Source organism: Talpa europaea, assembly GCF_964194135.1.
Source record: "Talpa europaea genome assembly, chromosome: 12".
NCBI lineage: Eukaryota > Metazoa > Chordata > Mammalia > Eulipotyphla > Talpidae > Talpa > Talpa europaea.
Genome location: NC_140079.1, coordinates 41,572,106 through 41,599,693, shown reverse-complemented (window position 1 = coordinate 41,599,693; position 27,588 = coordinate 41,572,106). Strand labels below are relative to the sequence as shown.

At 52.6% G+C, this 27,588-nt stretch overlaps 1 protein-coding gene across 1 annotated transcript; it reads left to right on the top strand.

The window, feature by feature from the left end:
- Positions 1-282: 282 nt before the first annotated feature.
- On the top strand, positions 283-26,309 carry RFX1 (regulatory factor X1). Its single transcript, XM_084251115.1, has 20 exons — positions 283-645; positions 7,444-7,553; positions 7,765-7,848; positions 8,432-8,521; positions 9,554-9,667; positions 10,618-10,713; positions 12,253-12,347; positions 18,596-18,971; positions 20,158-20,339; positions 21,538-21,657; positions 21,746-21,861; positions 22,820-22,938; positions 23,032-23,141; positions 23,539-23,690; positions 23,774-23,871; positions 24,858-25,007; positions 25,095-25,303; positions 25,601-25,754; positions 25,844-25,889; positions 26,039-26,309. Exons 1-20 carry the CDS (start codon positions 330-332, stop codon positions 26,206-26,208), a joined length of 2,907 nt encoding a protein of 968 aa, XP_084107241.1. The 5' UTR covers positions 283-329; the 3' UTR covers positions 26,209-26,309.
- The last annotated feature ends 1,279 nt before the right edge of the window (positions 26,310-27,588 follow it).

The following is a 27,588-nucleotide window of genomic DNA, read 5'->3' as shown; positions in this document are numbered from 1 at the left end:
TCATCATCCCCTCACCCCACACAGGGGTCCCCCAGGCACCTAGGACTGGGAAGAAAGAAGCAGCAGTCCTTGCCAGGGGTGAGTAGAAGATGTACAGACCAGCCTCAGTTCCCCTGCAGATGGACTGGTTATATCTGGCCACCAGCCTCGGGATTTAATTAAGTTAGTGATGAACCCAAATGTGTCTCCAGGGAAAACTGTCCCTGGTTTCCTTTACTTGTAGATTAATTCGTGTTTTCCCTTCTTTTTTCTTTTCTTCCTCTCCCCTCCCCTTCTTCCCAAGGAAGGAAAAAAAAAGCCTTATTTATTATCATTTCCCCACTGTTGGCATGGCAACACAGGCGTATGTTACTGAGCTACAGGCAGCTCCACAACCATCCCAGCCGCCACAGGCCCCACAACAGGCCCAGCCCCAGCTGACACCACCACCACCAGCGGCGCCCCAGCCTCCCCAGCCACCCACCGCTACCACCCCCCAGCCCCAGTATGTCACGGAGCTCCAGAGTCCCCAGCCCCAGGCACAGCCACCGGGTGGCCAGAAGCAGTATGTGACGGAGCTCCCAGCCACCCCAACGCCATCACAGCCAGCCGGTGCGCCCACCCCAACCCCAGTGTCCCAGCAGTACATTGTGGTCACCGTCTCCGGTAAGTGGCTATGTGTCCAGAGCCAGGGTGCTCTGCGAACAACTCTAGGAGGAGTTTGCACAGCCCAGCATCCTGGACGTGGGGCCTCAGTGATGCCCTCCATCACTTTCTGTGCCTGTCATCAGCATGCATGGCAGGTTCAAATTTGCTGGGGTTCCTGGGTGGGATTTGGGGGCATTCTGGGAAAGGAACAATAAGGTCAAGCAGGGAGGCCTCCATGCCCCCAACTCCTTCACACCACAGCAGCTCTTACAGCTGTTTCTGTCTGTGTCCCCAAGCAAGCTGTCACTTGAAGAAAGGACTGAGAAGTGGATTTAAATTGGCAGACATCTGCTGGAAACAGAGGGTGAACCCATGGCCACTGCACTGTAGGTCTGGCCTTGAGACTCACCATCCCTCAGCTACTCTGCCTCAGTTTCCACATAAAGGCATCATGATGGTTTTGTGCTCTTAGGAGATGAGGTTGGCTGGGGGACCAGAGGCATTACCTCCTTTCAGGAGGGGCCTTTTCTTATCTGGCAGGACCCAGAAACTCAGGAGGATTACCAGCTGGGCAAATTCAAAAGCATGTGGCCTCTATTTATCCCTCTGACTTCTCCTTGAGCCCATGGAGAAAATAGCCAGAAAGCTGGGGTCTTGGAGCCCAGGGTTTCCACCTGGAACAACTTCCCCATGCTCTACTTCTTCCCAGGATCTGGATGGATTGAGCAGAGGGAACCAGAGGGGAAGGTTAGGCCTGGCAGTCACTTCCCTGGGGGAAAAGATGGGATTCAGACCAGGACTGGGCATTGTGGCATTTGCAGTGTGCTCTACGGAGGGAAGGGGGGTGGCTGTTGTAAAACCCTGAGTTGAGACTAGGCCCAGACCTTCTAGAGTGGAAAAGTTGGTGGCAGGGATCCTGAGAACATCCCCCATCTTCAGAGGCTGTGGAAAGGGCAGGTCAGGATCAAGTTTTAGGACGATAGGAGAATCAAGTTGAATATGTAGCAATTGATGTGGCTCCATGGGACCAGGCAGGTGCCACTGGGGCCCTGGGCAATGTCCTGGAGGTTCCTGTCAGTGACTACCACATGGACTGGCATGGAACGATGTCATGGAGGGATGTCGAGTGAGAGCCTTGCTAAGCACAGAGTCAAGGCCAGGTCAGTTTGTGGCCAGTGTCTCTAGGCCACAAATCTGTGGGTTTTCAGCACTGCATAGTGATCTACTGTTTCCTCTTGGATGTATCCCCCACTCTCCCTCACCTCCACCTGTCTCACTCTGTGCTGCTGACCCCTGACCTTGTTACTGACCTCACTAGGGGCTAGGCCCCAATGACAAAAAAGACCTGTCTTCCCTGCAACTAGCTTCCCAGGCCTTGGAATCTGTCTGCATCCACCAGCTCTGCCTTCTCCCAGTTGGCAGATTGCACTAGCCCTACCTATCATGGACCACCCTGTCTAGGACTTAATCCTGCCATCAGCCCTCAGCACTCTCCTGACAATCTTTCCCAAAGGCCCACAAGAATGAAACAGGATCCCAGGCTCTGCAACCCCTTTACCTGCCACCTCAGTCTTCACTTTGGTTTAAGTCAAAATTCTTCAAAAGCTTCACCCTCCCTTCCTTACTTTATGCCTCCATTGGGATCCTTTACAGCCCCCATATTGTCAATACACTGACAATGGCAATTCTTCTGTGGCCTTTGGCAGTGTCTGATAAGCTGTTCTTTCCTCTGGCACATGTTTCTGCTCTGGTCTCAGCCCACCTCCCTGCTGCCCTTATTCCCCTTCACTGCTTTTTCCTCTTCTCCCAGCTTTGTTAGCAAAGACTCATCAGACTTGGGGCCACCTCTCTGCCCCACCTCTCTGCCCTACTCTCCCTTCATCTCCCAGTGTCTCGACTTTTTTTTGTTTGTTTGGTTTTGGTGTGGTTTTTTTTTTTTTTTTTTTAATTTTTTTTTAAGATTTATGTTTATTTATACAAGAACTGGGGTACAGGCCAGAGGTGTGGGAGGGTGAGAGGATTCACCAGAGACAGAGTGGGGAGCAGAACAGGCAGAGGGACCGAAGACACTGCTGAGGGGAGCAGGGCGCAAGGCAGGAGAGGTCTGCCGTACCATGTGTGGGAATTGAACCCACGCTGCAGAGGCTGCAGACACCTTCACAGCGCTGTACTCAACCTGCTGTGCCACCGGGGAGGCCCTGTCTTGACTTTTGATGCCACCTCTATGTGACAGTGCCCACATTGAGGTCTATACCCAGGGTCCTGACTCTGAACCCCACCCACCTGTGACACAGGCCTCTCATGCCAACGTGGCCAAATAGAAGGCTGGGTTTTCCCCCTCCTCAAATCTGCCATCCTTTGAGATTTCCCCATTCTAGTAAATATCACCTCAATACCTGGGTTAGCTTAGATGCCTGTCCTACCCTCCCAGTAGCAAACATGGCCTCTTGGCTCCTCCTACTAAATCTAGCCAGAACCTTTCCCACCTGCCAGCCTCCACCCTGGCCCAACTGCCACTCTCATCCTTCATAGCCCACCTCTGCAACCACAGCCGGGAGACCCTGTGGACAACCGCAGATGAGGTCCTGTCACAGGCTGTGTCTGAGAAACCATAGTCTGGGCTTTCTGGGCTCCAGGAGAGCTGGCCCCTTGGGATCCCTCCCACAGGGAAGAACTTTAAAAGCCCCGCACTTGCCATCTCCCCTGCTCACATATGCCCACTCTCCTGCTCAGGCCTATTGACTTCCCAGCCCGGCCTGGTCCTCTGCACACTGCTACTGTTGTACTGGCCTTCCTGCTATTCCACACACCCACCAGATTCAGTCCAGTCTCCTGGCCTTCCCACACCTACAGGACTCTTGACCTTCCAATGGTCTTATCAATCGTGAGGTCTCTGCTCAGATGCCACCTTGTTGATGCCCACTCCTGTACTGCTGACTCCCTGTCTCCTTACTTTATTTTTCATAACCTGTCACACCACCTGATAGTGATGATGCCATGCCCATTATCCATGAGGCCAAGGCTCTGTCCAGTCAGTCTTTGTGGAATGATTGGTGAAGTCTTGTGTGAATGCTGACCTGAAAAGCTCCTGGAAAGCTGAGAGTGGATAAGAGGCGCCTGTTACCACTAGAGAGCTTTGCTCATACCCTCAGCCATCTGAGATTGGTCCTCGTCCAGCTGGTCACAGTCCCCAGAGGGGGAGGATCTGGAGTGGGTACAGGGCCAGGTTGCAAAAGAACCCTAAGTCCCAGCCCTCCTCCTCTCTTCCCTTGGCTTTTCCAACTCCTTGGTGCTTCCCCAAGGAGGCCCCAGTGGTTAGAGATCAAGGCACATGTGGTCTTTGAGTCATACAGACCCAGCTGGACTCTTATCTAGTTGTGGCACCTACACAGGTGACCTCTCCTTTGTCCGGGGCTGTTGGTGTGACTTGGGTTTCATTCCTTGGTAGGACTGTGGCTTAATCATCTGTCACAGTAGTTCTGGGGAATTGCATTTCCTTGCTGCTCCTGGCTCTGGCGGGAGTGAGTCTGTCACCAGAAGGTTAAATGGGTGATGCTCCCTTAATTTATTCTGAGGAAGAAAAGGAAGGTTTCCCAAGGTTCCTCCATGTTTCTCTCCCAGGTTAGTGTCCATTTTCTTTTCAGGGCAGCCTTTGGGCCACGTGAGCTGGTCCCATGGGGCGGGGAGGGGTAACTGATATCAGTGAAGGCTACAGCAAGGTGCTTGGAGCCCTTCTAGTGCCAGAAGCAATCTGAGCTGACCAGGGAGCCAGGGAGTCATAGGGAGGGGCCCTGGACCCAGATCCTGAGTTCAGGCTGGAATCCTGCCAGGAGCAGCACCAGAAAGCAGTTCATGCAGCCCAGTCCCTGCCAGCTCTGCCTTAAGGTGACTTTGAAGATGATGGAACAGCAGCTCAAGTTTCCCTACTCAGAAACAATCCTCTAGATCCATAAATCCCTATTCAGAGGCCACTTGAAATTTGAGGCAGAGGTGCTATGGAGCCTGGCATCCCCCCAGGTAGGTGAAAGCCAACCTGCCTGTAGGGGATCAGGCTGACAGATGAGGGGCCACATCCACCCTCTCTTTCCTGCTTCTCTCTCCTTGGAGTTCTTGGGCATCTAAGAACCTTGTGCCTGGGAGAAGGACATGGGTGGTGTTTGTCAGAATCCCCAAGCACAGGTGGGTAAACTAAGGTTGGAGTGGACAAGGGTCACAGGACCGTGAGGGCATTAGGAACTTAGAGGTTCTCCCAGGAACCCTGACTGAAATCAATGAAAAGAGAGAATGGGCCAACCCAGTGGTGAAGGAAGAGGGCCCCAGCTGGGCACCCAGTCACCTCAGCCTCCCGCAGTCTTCTCCATCAAGCTTTAGTGGCATTGGAGGCATAAGTAGGTCTTGATGGGGAAGTGCGGGGGCTGGGGAGGAAGAGACGCTCATCAGATTGAGGGACAGGAAATCAGCTGCCACTTCCTGTAAGAGACTTGAGACAGTGGGGCCCTCCCTGGCTCATGCCCAGAAGGGGTATGACAGGCAGACAGATGCAGGCGCTGACAGACTCACATATACAGACACAGCTAGGGAAAGAAAGATACAGTGGCCTGGCCCTGCCTTGGCTACAGCAGACAGGGATGCACACATGAGAAGCCCCTGGTCTGAAGAGTAGACTTTGAACCTCACCTGTTTATCTTCGTGGCAGAGCCCATCTGGCCTGGTAAGCATGGGGGTCCCAGTCTTGAGTGACACCCCAGAGACAGGAGATGGGCAAGACTGCTTCTGGGGCTTTTCTGTTCCAGGCAGGACCCCAGGCCTCCAGCTGCTGAGGGTCACCCTCAAGGATCAGCCTTGGTGTTTTCATCAGAATCTCCAGGACTAGAAATTAGCTGGGGCTGGCCCCATACTTGCTGCCCACCCTGAGCCAAGCAGAACCTACCATTGGCTTCCCTCAGGCTAGACCTGGCTTCCTGTTCCTTGCAAACACCCAGATGCGGGGAGCCCTTCACATGACTCTGGCCTTTTACAGGTTTGTCCCAGGGGGGCTGACTCGCAAGGGCCTCCTCCCTCATTACTCAGGGGAGACTAAGTGGATTAGAGGGAAGATTCCAGCAAAACATAGGAAAATCAGTGCCTCAGAGGTATCTGGTCAAGCAGGCTTCATTTTATCCCAGTGTCTGCCGCACAGATGGCCAGGCTGTGGGGCCAATGGGAGGCTCCCTGATACCTCCTCCTACATCCTACACACACACACACACACACACACACACACACACACACACACACACAACCCCCACCTGTCTCTGCTCTAGACTTGGTCCCTGAAGTCTCCTTGCATCTGTGATAGCCATTCTGCCTGGCCCAGACGCTTCCTTGTCCCTACACAGCCAAAGCTCATCTCCCTCCTTTGGAAACTGAGTCCTTCACTGGATGCTCTGGGGTCATCCTAGGGATGACCTGATACTGGGTTCCATGCATAATAGGAGGTGCACATAGGTATAGACATGGGCCTCTATCCTGGCCTGCTGGTTCTCAGCTACGTGACCTTGGCTAAGTCACTTAATTTTTCCCTGTCTCTGTTGCCTTATCTGAAAATGGGGGCAATAAAAATTCTTCCCATTTCTGGCTGCCCAGGAAGACCTAGCGCAGCACTGGGACACCAGAAGCACTCAGTGACTCCTGTCACTCCTTGTTCACCGCCTCCTGATCCTGCTAGGGGTCCCCAGGAGATGGAGCTGAGACCTTGGCTCCTTCTGGCAGCACCTTGGAGGAAAGGCAGGCATGTGTACACCCAGCCCCACCCTTGGAACTGCTGGGGGGTTTGGGGGGGAAGAGGATCAGGGTGAGGGTCTCACAGCCGGTGCTTCTAAGGGATACTCACCCATACTCACCCTCCTCGCCCCTCACCCCCACCCCAGCTTGCCTGTTAATCACTCAGGAAGATGTGCATGAAACTCGACCTTCGCCCAACCAACTGATAGCATCTCTGGTACCAGCCTCCCTCCTGACCCTGCAGTACAGCCTCAGCCCCTATGAAGGCCCCGCTTGGGCTGGGCCTGCCGGGAGGGAGGTGTTTATTCCAAGAGGGCAGATGGGAGCTGTGCATCCACAGTGTGGGATTAGCTCCCCAAGGTTGCAGGTACAAAGCTGCCTGCACGCCCTAATGTTCCCAAAGAGTGGGCCAGGAGTGAGCTGTGCCAGACATTGGATGGACTTGGGGCTGGGGCAGGGTAGAAGCAGGTGGGCATCATGTTCTATGACTGCTGCTTCTCGTCTGCCTGTCAGCGTGAGTACCCACCTACCCAACTCCAAAGCCCCCTGCTGTCTCCATTGAGCTGAGGACAGAGAGGATAAGACAATGGAGAGGGAGGGGGCACTTGGCCACACACCAACAATGCCACTCCTCTGGTAGCCTCCATCCCTGGGAAGTAAGGGTTCATCTCAGGGAAGGGGCCCCAGCTCCTTGGTCCTTCCAGGGTAATGGCGGGGTCAATAACTGTCAGTTGTCAAGTCCTATCTGTTAGGAAGAAGGGTTCAGCCCTCTGGGTCTCTGCTATATCACAGCTCCTTGGTCACTCCTTCTGCTCTGGCTTTGGGAGGGGAAGGGAAGAGTGGGGATGATTCTGAATGATAAAGATCTGGGTCCTCCTGGCCCTTACCCACCCCAGTGGGCAAAGTTAGGGTTGACCAGGGCAGACAGGACTCTTAGAGGAGGGGTTTGGCCCTGTTAGGGGTCAGCTTTGGGCTGTATCATCCCCTCCAGACTCAGGCTCAGGGTGGGAGCCGGGCAGCAGGCAGAGCTGATCCCATGACCCCTCCTCACAGAAGGCACCATGCGGGCCAGTGAGACCGTGTCGGAGGCCAGTCCAGGCTCCACGGCCAGCCAGACCGGAGTCCCCACTCAGGTGGTTCAACAAGTGCAGGGCGCCCAACAGGTAGGATGTATCCTTCCTCCAGGGGTGGGTGGGGAGAGCACGTGATGGGGGGCAGTGGTGGCCACAGGTACCTGGCTTCCGCTCCCACCCTGCCACCAGAACCATCTGTTCACCTATTCTTACTAAGATGTTCACCCCAGCTGCCCCTCCACTTACCCAGGGCCTCTCTGGGGAAGCCGGCGTGGCTCAGGCGCTTACTCTGCCCCCGCAGCGACTGCTGGTCCAGACAAGTGTGCAGGCCAAGCCAGGCCATGTGTCACCTCTTCAGCTCACCAACATCCCTGTGCCCCAGCAGGTAAGCCACCACACCCACCCCTGGCAGCCTTCTTCAAGGCTCGGAACCCACCCCTGTGACCTGCTTGATTCTGCCTTTGCCTTGTCAAGGACAGAGGCACTACCTGCTGCCTCCAGCAGAGAGACAGTGTCAGGAGTCAGCCTAGAGGGAAGGAGGATTGGCAGTAGGTCCGGCCTCTGCACCCCATGGAAGAGCACACAAGGCCAGTCAGGTTGTGGGAGCCCATAGGCAGCACAAGACTGGGCTACTGGAAGGCTGCAGACAGGGTGCCGGGGCTTGGCATAGCAAGGGGTAGAGTCCTTTCAGATTTCAAAGGGGAGAGCATCTTCTGTGTGACCTGTGTGACCAGGTTCTCTCCAGCCTTGCCATTTATGGGCTGCCGGACACCCTACCCTCAACCCCAGCCTTTGCCATTCTGAATCTGGCAGTGACGGTGAAGTAGAGTAATGACAGGGCTGTCACAGCTGTTGGGTGAATCTGTGTGCTAAGAGACATGAAGAAATATGTCAGCTGAACGCATGTCCTTGTTAGAAACCTTTTGGACCATCCTTGGTTCATTGTGGTCCTTTCCCTCCTGGCTCAGGCTCTTCCCACACAGAGGCTGGTGGTGCAGAGCGCTGCCCCCAGCAGCAAAGGCAGCCAAGTCTCCCTGACGGTGCATTCACCCCCCGAGGTAGGTAATAGCACTAGCAGCCTCCCTCTTCCCAGGTCACCCATGTACCCTGACACTGTATTAGAGCTCCCTGCTTCCCATACCACTCCTCCAAAGTCGTCCTGCCCACTCCACTGCTAGTACTGACATCCTCATTGGCCCCTCGCGGGGTGGCTTTGTCAACCATTTCCTGGTCCAGTGGGTTCTGAGCTAAGCCCGACTCTAAAAGGAGGAAGTGACATCCTCCAGAGTGGAGTGGGCCTTGAAGCTCCAGCTGAGTTCCTGCATCCCAGGAAGCAAAATGGACCCCTCTTCCTTCTACAAGGCAGGTAGAGGCACCCCTTCAGACCATAGAGAGGGATGGCTTGAATGCCAATGAGGGTTTCAGAGGCAGGCAGCCCATGGTTGTTGGTATCAGAGCTTGGAGTCAGACTGCTGACTTTTACATTTTACGGGATTCTGGGAAGGCCCTTGGATCCTTATGAACCTAGAGTTTTCTATGTGTAAAACAGCTTATGATACCAGCAGCATATCATTAATTGGGTTGTAATTTGTAATTGTGAGAATTACATCCCAAGGCCAGCATAGCCCAGAGTCAACAGAGGCTCTGTAGCTGCCTGGTGACATCACTCACAGCTATATGGCCATGGGTATGTCCCTTCTGGTCTGTGCCTCAGCACCCATCTGGAAAGTGGGGATTCCCTCAGCTTCCCTTGTCACCTTGGGGCTACAGCCCCTCCGGTTTTGAAACAGCAGGTGGTCCCTGATCTGAGGCTAGAGTCCTGGCCCTCCTCCTTGGGAGAAGATGGGGCTCCCCCCTAGCACCTCTGAGCTGAACCCCCAGACTTCCCCAGGGCTGTGACAGGGACTACTCATTTGGATGCATGGGATGTCCCCAGTTAACAGGTAGTTGAGGCACCCTCAGTGGCCTAGGCACCCCCAATGGCTGCCACTTTCCCCTATAGATTTCTGGGACAGTCCTCCCAAGAAGGTTTTTTTAGGGCTCAGGTACCCCAGGCAATGCTGCTTCCCCTGTGTCTCCTTCTCTTACAGCGGTCACCAGTGCAGACCAACAACTCCAGCAAGACAGCCGGGCCCCCCACAGGCACGGTGCCACAGCAGCTGCAGGTCCATGGTGTCCAGCAGAGTGTGCCCGTCACCCAAGAGGTGACTGAACAAGGCGGGCAACAGCGGGGTCAAGGGGTCCCGGCCAGATTGCCCCTGCAGCCATTGGGGCACGGGGGGAGGCCTGTGAGAGCTGAGGAGTTGGGGGTACAGCCTCTCCAGATCCACCATCTTAGTCTAGAAAATGCTGGCTACCCTGGGGTGTGGGGGAGCTCCTGTAGGGATGAAATATGGCCCCTGGAACACAGAACACGCACTGGAAGCAGTTGTGAGAAAGAATTTTGGCCTCCTTGGGCCCATTTGCCTGAAGGAAGCCTCTAGTCCTAGCTCACCTCTAAGGACTCGGTGAGGGGCTGAAGCTTACAGATCCACACCCAGCCTTCTGGAGGAGTCCACACTCTGAGTCACCAGCCATGTGGCCAGAACTGGTTAAGAGACAAGGGTTGTCTGCTCTTCAGTTGTGGACCATTCAAGTTGGGAGGGTGGTTCCCAACCATATGGAAAACTGATGAAAGCTATAGATCCTTTTCTCAGAGGAAAGCAGAAACCCGAAGGATTCAGATATTCTCATGCCTGGCACCAAAGTCCCTCTGAACTGCCAGATCTGGGTTCGAGTCCTGGACCCGCAGCAGCCTCCACATCCTTTCATCCAGCCTCTGTCCTGTGAGCAAGGTCCATGTAGGATAAACTGGTGTTGGGGGGGCGGGGCGTGGAGAGCAGGATTCCCTCAGTTCCAAGTTCAACTTCAACTTCACCACTTCCTGTCAGTCTCACCTTGCTGAGCCCAGGTTCCACACGTGTAACTGGGCTGCCAGAGGTAGGTAATGAATTTGGAAGGTGCTTGGTACCTGTGGCAGTGAAAAGCTGCCCTTCCTTGACTGGGGGATGAAAGCTGTGAGGCTTACACAGGTTCATGTGGGCTGGGGGTAGATGCTCAGGGACAGGTGGGCCGTCACCACCACGGGTTACCAGACTTGCCTTTCCCTCCACAGAGGACTGTGGTCCAGGCTACTCCCCAAGCACCCAAAGCCGGCCCTGTGCAGCAGCTCACAGTGCAGGGGCTTCAGCCTGTCCATGTGGCCCAAGAGGTAGGTGTCTCCCGACCTAGCTCTGGGCCAAATTGGGTTTGGGAGGGGTGCAGGCCCCTCAGACCACAGGGAGGGAATGGAGCCACCTCCAGGGATTCTCAAGGCAAGGCAGCTGGAGCCCCAGCCTGGCTCCTTGCTTCCCACTGGGGGGCTATGGGCTGCAGCCCTGGTCCTGGACCACTCCCCTTACTGGCACCCACTGTTCGGGGACCAGGTTTGGCTGAGAGGTCTGGATTTTCCCTCCCTGAGACACGGGGTGGGCATCCACTGGTCGGGAGCCCAGCAACCCTGGGGGCGGCGGGGGTTGGGGGTGACAGCAGGGGTGGGGGGGGCCTAGAGCCCCGCCCGCTGCCACCTCACCCCAGTGACCCTTCAGTGTCTCTGTTTGTCCTCCAGAGCTCAGGCAGTCAGTTTCCCGCTAGGAAGGCAGAGCAGCAAGAGCCCCGGCCCACGCCGCCGCCGGAGCCGCCGCCCCGGCAGCCCACGCCCGGGCCCGGGCCCGGGCTGGGCGCTCTGGTCCAGGAGCCGCCGCTCCCGCCCTCGTGCAGCGGCGAGGCTCCGCAGCTAGGCAGTCCTGAGCCACCGCCGCCCCATTACGAGCCACCGCCACCCCATTACGAGCCGGGCGCCGAGCAGTGGGTGGAGCTGGTGGGCGTGCTGCCCCCGCACCTGCTCCTGCCGCAGCAGAAAGTGGTGCTCGAGCCCCTACCTGGGCTCCCGGCCCGAGCCAGCCCCGACCAGAGGGTCAGGATCCAGAGAGTCCCCCAGGTGCTAGTGTTCGGCACGGCCGCCACGGCCCTCAAAGTAGGTGGCGGACGCACGGGCTGGGGGCGGCTGGGGGGTGGGTAACAGGCGGGCGGGGGCGGGCTCCGCCCCGGCCTCAGTCCCTGTAGACCCCACCCCTGCCTCGCCATTCTAGGGACCGGCTTCTGACACCACCCCTCAAAGCGAGTTCTGGGTCCCAGGCTCCACCTCTACAGACAGGGGTCCGTGTTGGGGGTGGGGGGCTGGAGGAGGGGAGCCAGATCCCCTTCTAAGGTCTGGTCAGTTCCAGGTTAGGTGCCTCCTACCGGGATCCTGCCCCTGGCTCCACCCCTAATATCCGGTGCTGTTTCCAAGCCCCGCCCCGGTAGGCAGGGGTGGGTCTGATGAAGTCTGCAAGTCTGAGGCCCTAGCTAATTCCAGGCTCAAATTTTAGCTAGGGCCTTGGCGCTTGGTTTTGCCGCAGGGGTCCACCTTTCACGCCCACAGTAGGACCCAGTCTGGAGTCTCCATCTCTTGCTTCACCTCAGGCGCCACCCTTACTGTCCTCTGCCAGAGTCATGGCTTCTGACACAGCTCCTCCTGATTCCCAGCACTCCTCCCCAGCCCCCCAGGCTGTACACTCTGAGCCTCTGACCACTAGCTGGGTATTCAGAGTCCAGAGATGCAGCCTTTCAGCTGGGGACCCAGGTGTCTAGACAAGGTTGGGCAGCTGCCAGCCTTCAGAGGCAGAGGTGGCCTGCCCCGACCCTCTATCTGCACTTCCTTCCTCACCAGGTGCAACAGCTACAGCAGGTGCCTGTGCCACACGTATACTCCAGCCAAGTGCAGTATGTGGAGGGTGGTGATGCCAGCTACACAGCCAACGCCATGTGAGTTGGAGGGGGTGGGGCTCAAGGATAGAAAAAGGGATTGGGTTTGCTCAGAAACTCCCAGTCCCAGCCCCCAGCTGACCAGCCAATCTTCAAGGCCTCACATGACAGATAGGTGGGCAGCAGCTACCAGGCAGGGGTGAAGCAGAGACCCTTGAAAGTTAGGAGAGCCATCCAGCATAATTTAGGGCTTTGTAGTGTCGGATGGCCTGGTGTTTTGTTTTTTATTTTAAAGATTTATTTTTATTTATGCGTACAGGAGCTGGGGTGTAGGCCAGAGGTGGGGGGTGGGGGTGAGAGGATTCACCAGAGACAGAATGGGGAACAGAATAGCCAGATCTACTGAAATACACTGCTGAGGGGAGCAGCTGGTGAGACAGGAGAGGTCTGCTGTCAGATGTGGGTTGCTCCCTGGTGGGGGATCGAGCTCTTCTTGCAGTGGCTGCCGATAGCTTCATAGTGCTGAGATTTAACCCCTTGCACCACCATGGAGGTCTCTGGTTTTTAACCAAAAACAGCAAAGACAGATTTTAAAAACTTCAAGATAAACATTACTAAGTAATGGGGAATGTTGAACAATGAAAAAAAATAATCCTTGTCTCCTGATCCCCAACCCTGCTGCAAAGGGGATGCTCTCCTTATCTGTTGTTTCCTCCCAAAAATCCTCTGAGAATAGAAACTACTCCCTTTCTTTGTTCAGAATTTGAGGCAACTTGTCTTGTCCCTTATTTCTTCCTGTTTGTCCATGTGGGTCCCTGTCAACTTCTTTTTGTTACTATGTTTATTGAGAGAAAGGTTTATAACACTGTGTTTTTAGGGATGTAGCATCACACCTCTACAAATGTATGCTTTAACACACACACACACACTCACACACACACACACACACCCCACCCAAGTCCCAATAATCCTCTACCATAGTCCATTGGGCCCCTCCCCCACCAGTGTTACCTCCTGTTCCCTGACACATTGGTATCCCCAGTTCTGCAGTCAGATTTCAAGGATTTGTTTTTATCTGTGTCCTTGCTTTGTTTCTTTATAGTCCTACCAGTTACACTACCTCTGAGTAAAATTATCTGGTATTAGTCTTTCTCCTTTTACTTATTTCAATCAGCATAATCTCTTCCAGTTCCATCCTTGTCACAAATGGCAAGATTCCATGCTTTGTTTTATTTTTTATAGCTGAGTACTATTCCACTTTGTGTATATATATACAACATCTTTATCCACTCATCTGGCATTTGCACTTTGGTTATTTCCATAACTTGATTGCTATAAATAGTGCTGTAGTGGACATAGGAGTGCATATATTCCTTTGAATTCATGTTTTTGTATTCTTAGGGTAGATTCCTACAAGAATGATTGCCAAGTTATATAGTGGACCTATTTTTGATGTTTGGATAAAATTCCATACTGTTTTCCATAGAGGCTTGACTAGTCTAAACTCCCACCAACAATGTACAGGGTTCCTTTTTCTCCACATCCTCGCCAACACTTGTTTCTGGTCTTTTTGGTATGAGTCATTCTCACAGGAGTGAAGTAGTATCTCACTGTGGTTTTGATTAGCATTTCCCTGATAACAAATGATAATGAGTATTTTTTCTTGTGCCTATATGACTTCTTCGGAGGAGTATCTGTAGCTCTGCTCTTCTGCCCATTCTTTGGGTTATTTTTTTCTTTTTATTGAGTTATGTGAGTGCTTTGTACATTTTGAACATTAGCTCCTTTTCAGATGTTTGATGTACAGATATTTTCTCCCACTCAGTGGGATGTCATTTCATTTTAATGATAGTTTCTTTCATTGTGCAGGTGCTTTTTAATTGATATAGTCCCACTGGTTTGTTTTTGCTTTTGTTTCCCTTGACATTGTAGACCATTCTCCAAATATATCACTGATGCCTCGGAGCATTTTGTATATGTTTTCTTCTATTTGTTTTATGGTTATATCCAAGTCTTTAGTCCATTTGAGTTCATTTTTTGCATATGGTGTGCAATAGTGGCCTAGTGCCATGCTTTTTCATGTGATTATGCAGTTTTCCCAACACCTCTATTGAATAGACTTTTTCTCTATTATATGTCCTTGGCTCCTGTCATAAATTTACTGCCCATATAAGTGTGGTTTTATTTCTGGGTACACAATTCTATTCCATTGATCTGTTTTTATTTCCATTGATATGTTTTTATTCCAATATCACACGGTTTTGATTAGTACTGCTTAGTAGTATAATTTGAAATTTGAGAATTTCGTTCCTTTTTTTATCATTAACTTGGCTATTCAAGCTCTTTTGGGATGCCATATAAAATATTACTGAAGTAATATTTGCTTTATTTCCTCGAAGAAATTTTGATAGGAATTACATTAAATATGTGTATTGCTTTGGATATGATGGCCATTTTAATTAACAAAGTTAATTCTTTCAGCCCATGAGATTGATTATCTTTCCATTTCTGTGTATCTTTAATATCTTATAGTTCATTCCATAGGTTTTTTACCTCCTTTGTTAATTCCTACTTAATTCTTACTTAATTCCTACTTAATTCTTTTTTTTAATAAATTTTTTTTAAGATTTATTTTTATTTATTTATACAAGCACTGGGTACAGTCAGAAGCGCGGGAGGGTGAGAGAATTCACCGGAGCCAGAGCGGGGAGCAGAGCAGGCAGAAGGACCGAAGCACACTGCTGAGGGGAGCAGCTGGCGGCAGGGGAGGTCTGCGCGCCATGTGGGACCCTCCTCCGGTGGCCGCGGAGCAGCCGGGGATCAAACCAGCGCTGCAGAGGAGAGGTCTATGTGCCATGTGGGACCCTCCTCCGGTGGCCTGGGAGCAGCAGGGGATCGAACTGGTGCTGCAGAGGCTGCGGGCAGCCTCGCAGCCTAGCGCTCAACCGCTGCGCCACCGGGGAGGCCTGGTACTTAATTCTTTTTAACGAAGTTGTAAATGGGATTATTTTGTTGATTTCTTTCTCTTCTAGTTTGTTGTCTGCATATAGGAGTACAACAGACTTTTGTATATTGATTTTACAGCTTGCTGCTTTATGGCACTGATTTGTTATTTTCAATAGTTTTTTAGTGAAGTCTTTAGGGTTTTACTATGTATATTATTATATCGTCTGCAAATAGTGATAATCTTACTTCTTATTTTCCAGTTTGGATTCTATTTTTTTTCCCCTCTTGCCTAATTGCTCTAACTAGGACATCCAATACTATGTTGAATAGTAGTGGTGAAAATGGGCATCCTTATCGTAGAGGAAAAGCTGTCCCCTAAGGAAAATGTTTTTTCCATTTAGTGCGATGTTAACTTTGGGTTTATTGCATATGGCCTTTATTATTTTTAAGGCATATGCTTTTTAGTTCCTTTTTATTGAGAGTTTTTATTATGAATGAATGTTGGATCTTCTCATGTTTTCTCTGCATCTATGATCATATGATTTTTTGGTTTTTGTTCATGTGGCGAGTCACATTGATTGATTCATGGATGTTGAACCACTCTTGCATCCCTGGAATAAATCCCACTTGGTTATGATGTATAATCCTTTTAATGTATTGTTGAATTGGGCTTGCTAAGATTTTATTGAGGAATTTTTCACCTGTGTTCATTCATTAGGGATCTGTGGTTTCCTTTTTGGTGTGGTATACTTGTCTTCTTTTGGCATTAGGGTAATATTGGCTCATAAATGTATTTGGAAGTGTTTCCTCTTTTTTGATTTTTTTTGGAAGTGCTTGAGGAGGATGAGTATTGGTTCCTCTTTGAATGCTTATTAGAACTCACTAGTAAAACCATCTGGTCCTGGGCTTTTTGGGGAGGAGACTTTCATTACTGTTTCAGTATTATGCTTGGATTGGTTTACTGAAATTTTCTTTTTTTTCCTGATTTAGTCTTTGGAGGTTTTGCCTGTTACCCTCTCTAACTGCTGCATAACATTACACATACAAACACAGCATGAACGATGAGGCCAGTCCAAATGTAGTCACTGCCCGTGGCATAGCATTAACATGTGCCACATCAGGGAGATGCCATGACCAGGCTTGCCCTAGCACTGGCTCTAACTCCTTGCCACCTGTCCCTTTAGGCATGATGCTTGGGGTATAGAGTAAATGTTGTGGCTGACCCCTAGGTATGTGGCCACACACCTGTATATCTAGCTACTTCACAGTTCTATCCATTTATTTCCAGTGCTGCCAGTCTCTGAGCTGTGCAGTTGACCAGAGCTGGCAGGGGTCACAGAGGACATTCCAGAGAGATAAGCCCTCAAGTGTCCCTTGGGATTTTAGAAGTGGACTTGAGTCATGTGCTCAGTTCTTGCAGCCCCAGGGCAACTCCTTCTGCTTCTCCTGATAGTGTCTGTCCTTGCTTTCTGATTGAGGTCCTCCTCCTGTGATTATAGTATGTGTGATGACATGTGGTTCATCCCATTCTTCTGCTGTGTAATGTTCTTGGGGGCACTCTACCTCTCTCTCCCTTTGCCAGGCTGGATGCCAGCCCTGGGCCTCTGTCTCTGGCCCTACCCATTTATCATTTATTCAGTTCTCCAGCAGACAGCTGTCAAAGCAATGTTTTTGGAGTGCCTGTTGTGTGCAGGATACTGAACTGGACTAGCTGTGGGCCCTGCTAGGGGGGTTTTCCAGTGCTGGTTCAGCTCATGGACCCTCAATGTCCCTCATGTCTTAGATATAGACAGGGTTAGTGACCAAGAGCTAGACCCTGGGGTCTGAGGGTCAGAGCCTTTCACTTGAAGTGACTATACCTCCCTCCTCACCAACTCTCTCCTTATTCCCAAAGGGTTGCAAGGCTCCCTCTCCTCCTCCTTCAGGAAGCTGCTTCAATAGCACCTTCTGAGCCAGGCTGCCCCTAACCACCCTCACTACCTTTCTGGTTTTTAAAAATCTAATTTTAGGGCCTCCCCGGTGGCGCAGCGGTTGAGCACTGGGTTGCGAAGCTGCCCGCAGCCTCGGCAGCACCAGTTCGATCCCCAGCTGCTCCCCAGCCACTGGAGGAGGGTCCCATATGGCGCACAGACCTCTCCTGCCGCCCGCTGCTCCCCTCAGCAGTGTACTTCAGTCCTTCTGCCTGCTCTGCTCCCCGCTCTGGCTCTGGTGAATTCTCTCACCCTCCCGCACTTCTGACTGTACCCAGTGCTTGTATAAATAAATAAAAATAAATCTTTTTTTTAAAAAATCTAATTTTATGTTCTTAACAAGTTGAGAGGGCTCAAAATCAAAACAACCATGTCTAGTGAAACAGAAAAGAGAGATGCCCCCTACCTGGTCCCTCCCCAACCCCACAGTGGTTGGAAGATAGAGATTCCATGTCCATATTCTTTTACCCCTTCTTTCCTGTGCATCATCCACACCCTTCCCACCCCTTTTATTCATTAACAGAATATTTTAGAGGTTATTCTTTGGCAGGACTGTGAGACCTACTTCCTCTTACATCTAGTGGGATTTTATCACTCTTTACTTAATAGTCTTCTAAAGGTGGTTCTCCTCCCCTCGTTTTTTTTCAATTTTCTTGCTGCAGTTTGCAGTCTTGATTCTGGGATAGCTGGAGAAGAGCGCTCTAGGCAGGGCAGGTCTCTTAGTTGAAGGAAAATGCACCTGTATTCTGATATCCATCACTGAAAGGCCTCCTAGGGTGGATACCAGTTTTAGAAATAGAACCCCTGTCTCTGGCATCTGACCACCTTTACCTCCCATCTTGCCTTCGATTTACCTTTGTACTTGGTTCCTCTTATGTCAACTGGTACTCTATAGTATGGTGTGTTAACTTTGTTTTTTGAATAGTCCCCAACTTATGATGGTTCAAATTATGATATTTTCAATTTACAGTGGGTTTTTCAGACATAACCCCATCATAAGTTGAGAGACATTGTAAAATATTAACTACCACCAGTTGCAGGGCCTTTTCTGACTCCTGTGTTCATTGATGGGTTTGCCTACAGTAGTGTTCACCAAGCATATAGTAGATACTAAAAAAAAAAAAATTTAAGTGAAATGTGTGGCCTATTGCAACTTAACAAGCTGTGCTAGCTCAGATTCTTCATATTTAAAGTGGGGACTCCCATGTCAGACCACTTTGAGGATTAAATAGAAAATAGCCCATCAAGTACTTGGGTGGTGCCTGGTCCAGCATATACTGGGGCTGCTCTTTCTGTTTTCTGTCTGGGAGCACCCCCAGCAGTTGCCCCCTAGGTCATACCCCTTGGCCCCTAGCTCTAGCCCTCTGACTCCTTTCTCTATTTCTTTCTCAGCCGCTCCAGCACCTACCCCTATCCAGAGACACCGCTATACACGCAGACAGCGGGTACCAGCTACTATGAGGCTGCGGGCACAGCTGCCCAGGTCAGCACTCCTGCCACTTCCCAGGCGGTGGCCAGCAGCGGCTCTGTGCCCATGTACGTGTCTGGCAGCCAGGTCGTCGCCAGCTCCACCAGCAGCGGTGGAGGGACCAGCAACAGCAGCAGTGGCGGAGGCAGTGGCGGTGGGGGAGGCAGTGGTGGGGGCAGTAGTGGCGGTGGCAACAACAGCAGTGGCACTGCAGCTGGCACCTACGTGATCCAAGGTGGCTACATGCTGGGCAGTGCCAGCCAGTCCTACTCCCACACCACCCGTGCCTCACCAGCCACCGTAAGTATCCACCCAAACCCCATAGAAGGTGGTATGGTGGCGGGTGGGGGGGACTCCTTTGGATGGAGGTGGCGGGTGGTGACCTCTAGCCAGTTGGGAACCTGTGCTCAGATGAACATACAGCCTGGGAGCAAATCTTTGCTTTGTAGCCTCAGACAAGTTACTGAGCCTCTCTGGACCTTAATTAATATGCATGAAGTCCTAAGAGTGGTGCTCCAAAAAGTGTCTCCTCTGATTATAATTGATGGTGACTGAATAAATAGCAAGGAGAGGGAGAGGCAGGAGCCCTGCTCTGTTTACTGTGAACATCTGGAAGGCAGTGAGATAAGCTCCTTTTGCATAGAAGTGGCTGCATGGAGTCTCTTGGACAGCCTCAGATCCCTGCCATGACTGGGCCCCCTCGCCAGCTCTCTGATTATGGTAGTTAGTATCTGGTGATTCTGGGGTGGTCCCTGCCCATTTGGGGTCTGGATCAGTGGCTCCTCAGCATTTTCAAGGACTACCCTCTCATGTGACAACCTGGTGTGGACCACGTAACCAAGGTGGAAGTCTTGGCAGAAGATAGGAAACTATTCTTTAAATAATTGTAGAGACATAGGAAGCAGCAAAAACAGTAGAGAAATCCCTGTGACCCTTCACCCTGGTTCCTGAGCTAGTTATGTTTTACAATTTTATATAACTGTAGTATAGTCTCTAACCAGGAATCTACATGGGTAGATTTGGAAAACCATCACTACAATCAAAATGCAACAGTGTTCCATCACCACTAAGTTCTCTCCTGTGCTAACTCATGGTAGACCCTTCCACCTAGCTCCTTCGCAACATCCCTAACTCCTAGTAATCCCGAATCTATACTCCATTTCTATAATGTTGCTATTTCAATGATGTTATTTCAATGGAGTCATGACCTTTTATCATTAGCTTTTCCATTCAATATAAATTCAGTATAAGTTAATTTAAATTTGTATTTAAATAGCTGTGTGTGGTTGGCAGTGACTGTAGTAGGCAGTACAGTTCTAGAAAGTTTCATAGGAGTTTACTCCCATGGGTGATTGTGATAGGGACCATGTACCAACAATGTAGTTGTCAGGATGGCAATGGGAAATAGGTGTGAAGAGTACTTAGCAATGAGCACTGGAGAACTAAAGTGATTTTTAGCATACTTCTGTTCTCCCTGGGGCACCAGGTCCAGTGGCTTCTGGATAACTATGAGACAGCTGAGGGCGTGAGCCTGCCAAGGAGCACTCTCTACTGCCACTATTTGCTGCACTGCCAGGAGCAGAAACTGGAGCCTGTCAATGCTGCCTCCTTCGGCAAGCTCATCCGCTCCGTCTTCATGGGCCTGCGTACCCGACGTCTCGGCACCAGGTGGAGCCACCCCCCCCAACCCCCGTAGCCCTCAACAACCTCAGACCCCCTACCCCAAATTATCAGGGTCTCAGTCACCTCCCTCATGCCCTCACTCACTCTACTCCAGCCCCACTGGCTTCTTTATAGTTCTTGCGATACACTCTTCCACCCCAGGGCCTTTGCACAGGTTGTGCCTTCCGCCTCGTGTGCTTTTCCTTATCTCCTTATTCAACTGTGCCCTGGCTCTCTTCACAAAAGCTGTACCCTTACCCCCACCTCCCTAATACTCCCTACACCGCCCCCTTCCCTGCTTCTTTTTCTTCTTAGTACATAGCACCATTTACATGCCTTTTGTGTTAGGCACTCCTAGTTTCTGATCTGTTGTCCAATGATGAAATATATCTGCCTTGAGAGTACAGGGGCTGCACACAGTTAATTTTAATTAGTGCCTGTGAGTCAGTGTTCACGCAGGAAGGAACTAACTCGTCCCTTGAATCTACCTTTCCCTGTTTCTCCTTTGCAATCCCTGAGTCCCTGGGTTGAGCTCTGCTCATCTCCAGACTCTACTTCCCAGCTAAGGCATAACCTCATTCATTCAAGCATGCATAACTGGGCAAAGTATTGGATCTCTCTGTGCCTCAGTTTCCTCATCTGTCAATTTAGGATGCTAAGAGCATCCTTCTAGGGTAAGGATGAAGAATACATGGATTTGTATATGTTAAGTACTTAGAATAGCACCTACTGTGACTAATAGCTAATAAATATTTGCTGAGTGCCTGCCCCAAGTCAGGATCAAGGGTTAAGAAGTTACTTACCTTGTGAATGGGTGGGGACTTGGCACTCAGAGCCCCTGTGTGTTCCCAGCAAGGCACCCCTGGAATGTCTCTAGAGGTATATTCCATTTGCCCCTAGCAAAGAGGAGCAGGAGTGGGGTATGCTGTGAAGCTTCTGGTGGAACAGCTCGGCAATCTTCCTAGCCTTTTCTAGCAGTGACAACAATGCTCACAGGACCCAGACACCCCACCGGGGGGGAATGGTTAGGAATTGACACCCCTCATAGTGTTGCCTCAGAGTGACTGTCCCTGGCTAGCTCCTCAACCCAGAGCCCTCAAGCCCAGGGCAGAGTCCCTTGATACTGACTGGGACCAGAGTGGGGGACAACCTGCACTCAGTCCCACCTTCAAGGGTTAGCTCTCACCCTCTGCGTCTCTCCTAGGGGCAACTCCAAGTACCATTACTACGGCCTGCGCATCAAGGCTAGCTCACCCCTGCTACGACTAATGGAGGACCAGCAACACATGGCCATGCGGGGCCAGCCCTTCTCACAGAAGCAGAGGTAGGAGGGAGGCCAGACCTCAGTGCTGGCAGCATGGGGAAAAGCATGCTAGTCTGTCCCCCATCCAACTACCCAACTCTTTCTCCAGGCTCAAACCGATCCAGAAAATGGAGGGCATGACCAATGGTGTGGCTGTGGGGCCACAGCAGGCCACTGGACTTTCGGACATCAGTGCCCAGGTCCAGCAGTACCAGCAGTTCCTGGGTGAGAGCCCCCGGGCTGAAGGGGCAGGCCTGGGAGGGGTCTGTGCTTCTCAGAGAACCAGGTTCCTGATGTGTTTATAAAGCAGGTGGCAGGCAGCCTCTAATGAGAGCAGAGAGAGATGACATCAGTCATCCTAGCCTCCTTCCTTGAGAGGGCAAATGAGTCCACAGAAACCCTCTCAGATGGAGTCTGTTCATTTCAAGGGGAAGTATTTCTCTCTGCTCCGGAGTCTTCCAGTTAAGTTCCACTTACGCTATATGGGATTCCACATTGCCTGCCAACAGGTATTAGTATGGCCCACGACCTTATGGGACAGGCTCTGGTCCTTCATGAGTCCTGGTCATGGGTGCTCCCTTGCCCGTACAGCCATGGCATCCATGTGTTAGGGCTCCTTACCAAGGAGGCAGACAGACATATAGAGTCCATTGTTTCTAGAAGTGAATGTCTTAAAGTAAAGCAAACACCAGTCAGTTAAGAGGAGGTGAAATAATGCTGTGTAAATTAGCAAACCCCAAGAAATCAACACATCCAGGCAATGTGTCCAGCATGACAACACTGCTCACAGGACCCAGACATCCTGCAGGGGGGTATGGTTAGAAGTTGACACCCCTCGTAGAGTTGCCTCAGAGTGACTGTCCCTGCCTAGCTCCTCAATGTAGGGCCCTCAAGCCCAGGGCAGAGTCCCTTGGTACGGACTGGGACCAGGGGGCAACCTGCACTCAGTCCCACCTCCAAGGTCAAGCCCAGGGTCACCAGTTAGCTGACGGTCCCTCTTGGGCTCTAGGGTCTTTGTCTTGTGCTTCCTAGCCCTAGACCCCTGGGCCCTCCCTGAACCTCATCATCCCCAACTGTGCATAGGGGGGCCCCTGCTTGGTAGACAAGTGGTGGTGACTTAATAGGAACCCAGGGAGAGCTTTGAAGGGAGCAAAGGGCCTCATGGGGTCCCCTCCTCCCCTAGATGCCTCCAGGAGCCTCCCTGATTTCTCAGAGCTCGACCTCCAGGGCAAGGTACTGCCTGAGGGCGTGGGGCCCGGGGACATCAAGGCCTTCCAGGTCCTGTACCGGGAACACTGTGAGGTAGGGTAGCTGGCAGAGTGGGTGGGTGGGTGGGCAGGGCAAGGGGAGGCAGGGCCCAGTCTGTATTCTCTGAGCTTGTGGTCTCTTCCCCAGGCCATCATTGACGTCATGGTGAACCTACAGTTCACCCTGGTGGAGACCCTGTGGAAAACCTTCTGGAGGTACAACCTCAGCCAGCCCAGTGAGGCGCCACCGATGGCTGTGTGAGTCCTGAGGGGCAAGGAGGGCACCCTGTGGGTCAGTACCCAGGGTTGGGGTAGCCAGGCTTCAGTTACTGTAGGGAGTAGGGGTGCCTGCCTGACCCCTGTGGTTTGTAGGATACCTTAGCCTTCTGACCCTGCCTCCAGAGTGTGCCTGTGGGAGGAATAGTGTACCCCACTGAGCCAATATCTCCCTGCAGTGGGGGGTGTCTGTGCCCCTCAGTGTGCAGGGTAAAATATACCCATCTGACCCCAGGGGGCCCCAATGGGGCCCATGTCAGCCTGAAACTTTGCAAAGAAGTTTTGGGGGGGGCAAGGAATTATCTGCCTACCCCAGGGTGGGGTTGGGGGGATGCTGCACCCTTCCAGTCATGATTTTGGGGTGGGTGGGTGCCCACAGGCATGATGAGGCAGAGAAGCGGCTGCCCAAGGCCAGTCTGGTGCTGCTCTCCAAGTTTGAACCTGTGCTGCAATGGACCAAGCACTGTGACAACGTGCTGTACCAGGGCCTGGTGGAGATCCTCATCCCTGACGTGCTACGGCCCATCCCCAGTGAGTGCATGTCCCACCTCCACCCCACAAAGTTCCTCCCTGACCCCCGTAGCCCTAATCAGCCCCCCTGCTGCCACCTACAGGTGCCTTGACTCAAGCAATTCGAAACTTTGCCAAGAGCCTAGAGAGCTGGCTCACCCACGCCATGGTCAATATCCCCGAGGAGATGCTTCGGGTGAAGGTGAGGGTGTCAGGGGGTGGGCAGAGACTGGCAAGATTGGGGGCCTCCTTCTCCTCTGCCCATGGAGTCAGTGATATCTGTCCTGGGTGGCATGGCCTCCCTGAGCCAGATGCTGGGCCTTTATAAACCAGCCTCCTCCAGGGCCCACTTCTGAAACCTGAACCCTTAGTAGTATTTTTGTACTCAACACAGCATTTTAAAAAAAATAAAATGAAATGCAAACTTGAAGTAGTTCTCTCCAGACAGTGTCTACAGAAAGTGCACCAGGTATTCAGAAACAGATAAAACCGAACAGCAGAGCAACACCTATGAGAAAACAGAATAACACCTTCTTCATCTGTGGCACACAGTCACTAACTGCTTAGATGTGAAGAGTTAGATGGGATATGCTTACTCGTGGGCAAAAAAGAAAAGGAAAAAGGGTTTCCTTTTTAGGCCTTAAAATGCTCACAAGACAGCTAAACAGAACTGGATTTCTGGAGGCTCACCCAGAAGAGTAAGCTAGGTGAGCAAGGGTGGGCGGGCCTTGTGGGGAAAGTAGAAGACAGATCTAGAGAGAGGCACTGGCAAGACTGATCAACTACTTATTAAGGACCTACTGTGTGTCCAGCACCTTTCTAGTTCTAAAGCACAGCATCGACCCACGTGGACAAACCCCATTCTCCAGCTGCTAGCATTCAAGATAATAATTGAAGCAAGTTTATCGAAGCAATGCTTGCCCCTTCCTGGCAGTGCCCTCTGAGATTGTTGTGTCCATTCATTAACAATAACAATGATGGTCAGACAATTACATTAATTTTTTGATCCAAACTCTGGGTGGGTGGGTGCCAAACAGCCTGAGAACTCCGATCACTGGATCTCCCAACAAAAAGCATGGAGGCACACCCCTCCCTTTTTAGAGAAAGTAAACAGTATCTGTGAGGTTGCTGCCATGGGGCAGGGCCAGGGGTGTGGGCCCTGCAGAATCCATACTCCGGTCCCTGCAGGTGGCTGCGGCTGGCGCCTTTGCGCAGACACTGCGGCGATACACATCGCTCAACCACCTGGCGCAAGCTGCGCGTGCTGTGCTTCAGAACACTGCACAAATAAACCAGATGCTGAGCGACCTTAACCGCGTGGACTTTGCCAACGTGCAGGTGAGCGCCGGGCAGGCAGCTGAGTGTGGGGCGGCCCGACAAAGCGGTCCCAGGACCTGGCTGAGCCCACCCACCTGCTGTGCCTAGGAGCAGGCCTCGTGGGTGTGCCGCTGCGAGGATCGCGTGGTGCAACGGCTGGAGCAGGACTTCAAGGTGACGCTGCAGCAGCAGAACTCACTGGAGCAGTGGGCGGCCTGGCTGGACGGCGTCGTGAGCCAGGTGCTCAAGCCCTATCAGGGTAGTGCCGGCTTCCCCAAGGCTGCCAAGCTCTTCCTGCTCAAGTGGTCCTTCTACAGGTGCGAACCGGCTGGGCGGGACCTGGACAGGGAGGGGCTGGGCCCAGAGCAGTCCTTGAGGAGGCAGGACCTGGAAGGCCTTGCCTCCAGGAGGGCTCAGGTGTCCTTTTGGGAAGGCTGGGGTTCCCCTGCGGTGGATGGTGCGAGGGTCCACTACCCTCAGACAGGACCGTGGAGCCAGGGCGAGGTGGGGGGGCAGGGCTGGTTCCAGCCTGGGGCCATGGCTGCGCAGAAAGGGGCGAGGGGCGGGACCGGGTCTCACAGCCTTCCCTTCCCCACCCCCACCCCGCCCCCCAGCTCTATGGTGATCCGGGACCTGACCCTTCGCAGCGCTGCCAGCTTCGGCTCCTTCCACCTCATACGGTTGCTCTACGATGAGTACATGTACTATCTGATTGAACACCGGGTGGCCCAGGCCAAGGGCGAAACCCCCATCGCTGTCATGGGCGAGGTGCGTGTGGAGGGGTGGTGTGTGCATGCAGGCCCTGAGGGTGGTCGCCACGGGCTGCAGGACTCTCACCCCTTCTTCCTTTTCTCCAGTTTGCAAACCTGGCCACCTCACTGAACACTCTGGATCTGGACAAAGGTAGGCTAGGTATATTCCTACCCAGGGCCTGAGGCAGGGGTGGAGGGTGAGGTGGGGGTGAGCTTCCAAGAGTGGGGCTGAGGTGGAGGCACTGGTGGATGGGAGCACCACCGTCCCACACTGAATAGGGCCTGGTCCTTGTGCCCCAGACGAGGAGGAGGAAGAGGAGGAGGAGAGCGAGGATGAGCTGCCACAGGACATTTCGCTGGCGGCTGGTGGAGAGTCACCTGCGCTGGGCTCCGAGGCCTTAGAGCCACCGGCCAAACTGGCACGGACTGATGCGCGCGGTCTCTTCGTGCAGGCTTTGCCCTCCAGCTAAGCCCATGACCGTCCCCATCCCACTTGCCTCCCCGCCCCCATCCCCCCGCTGCCCCTCTACGCAGGGTCCCTCACAGCTTCTATGACTTCACTGTCGCCGCTCCAGCCTAGCAGGGGAGGGAGGGGCTTTGGAGACAGGGAAGGCAGGGGGTGGTCCCTCTCCTGTGGGGCCAGCACAATCAGGGCCGGGCGGAGCCGCAGCTGCAAACTGACACAAAAGACGTGCCTTAAGGAACCCGCCGCTGTGCCCAGGTGCCCCTTGTGGCAGCCCGCTAGGCCCCTTGGCCCAAAGGCCGCAGCATCTCCTTCCCCTAGCTCCGCCCTCCCACCACCCCAGGGGCAGGCAGGCAGGCCCCCTCCCCTGCAGAACTGTTAACTTATTCAGCTCGCTGGCTTTGCACAGCCTGTCCTAGGCCCAGCCCTGAGCCCCAGGTGGGCACAGGTGGGTATCACCTGGGGACTCCCCACTGTCAGCAGCAACCCCAGGACCTTCCCCCCCAACAATCCACCGCTTCCCCCTCCTTGGTATAAGTGCAATTAAAGCCGTGGGTGTTGATTCTTCTCCAGAGCTGGGTCCTCCCTTGCCCCGCAGCCCTACAGGGGGGCACTGCCTGGCCTGGCTGGGGGGAGGGTGGCAGGGGTACTGTGTCCAGCTTCCAAAGAGCAGCAGGCTGGGCCAGGCAGGAGAGCCTGGAGGGGCCTGCTGCAGACAGTGGGGCAGGAAATGCTGCACTGGCACTGCCAGGGCTGGGTGCTCCGCTCCCTCATATCCAAGATCCCAATCCCCCTGGCCCTCCCTGCCGCCAGTTTGTAATGGAACCTCTGTGCTCCTACTCTTTGTGGAGACAGACTGTGCTTCTCCTTTCTCTCCTCTGTGCTGTGTGACATCCCCCCAACCCCCTACAACTATTGTGCGATTTGTGAGCGCTGCCTAAGCGGAGTTGGTAACTTGTTGGTTTTTTTCCAACCATCATGGCCTTATCTGTTCCGGTTTTCTCAGTGTTTTCAACCTGTGAGATAGATGTTTATGGCAAAAACAAAACAAAACAAAAAAAACAAAAATCTGACCTATTGTATAAAAATCACTATTTTGTGTGCTCCGCGTGCTACAGCTTTTGGGGTGGTCCACCCACTCCCATTCACATGGCCTCAGGGCCTCCCCTCTCCTTGCAGTGAAAGGTGCAAGTGTCCAAGCGTGTGGTAGTCTAGTGTGCTGAGCTGTTTTCTACCTTTTTGTAGTCTTTCTTAAAACACAATAAATTCCGCTGTGATATTTGGCTATTGCTGAATTGCTGGCCTTGGTGGGGGTCTGAGGCTTGAGGGCTCCAGCAGCAACAAGGGGACCACAGTCAGGTTCAGAAATAGAACAATTTATTACATG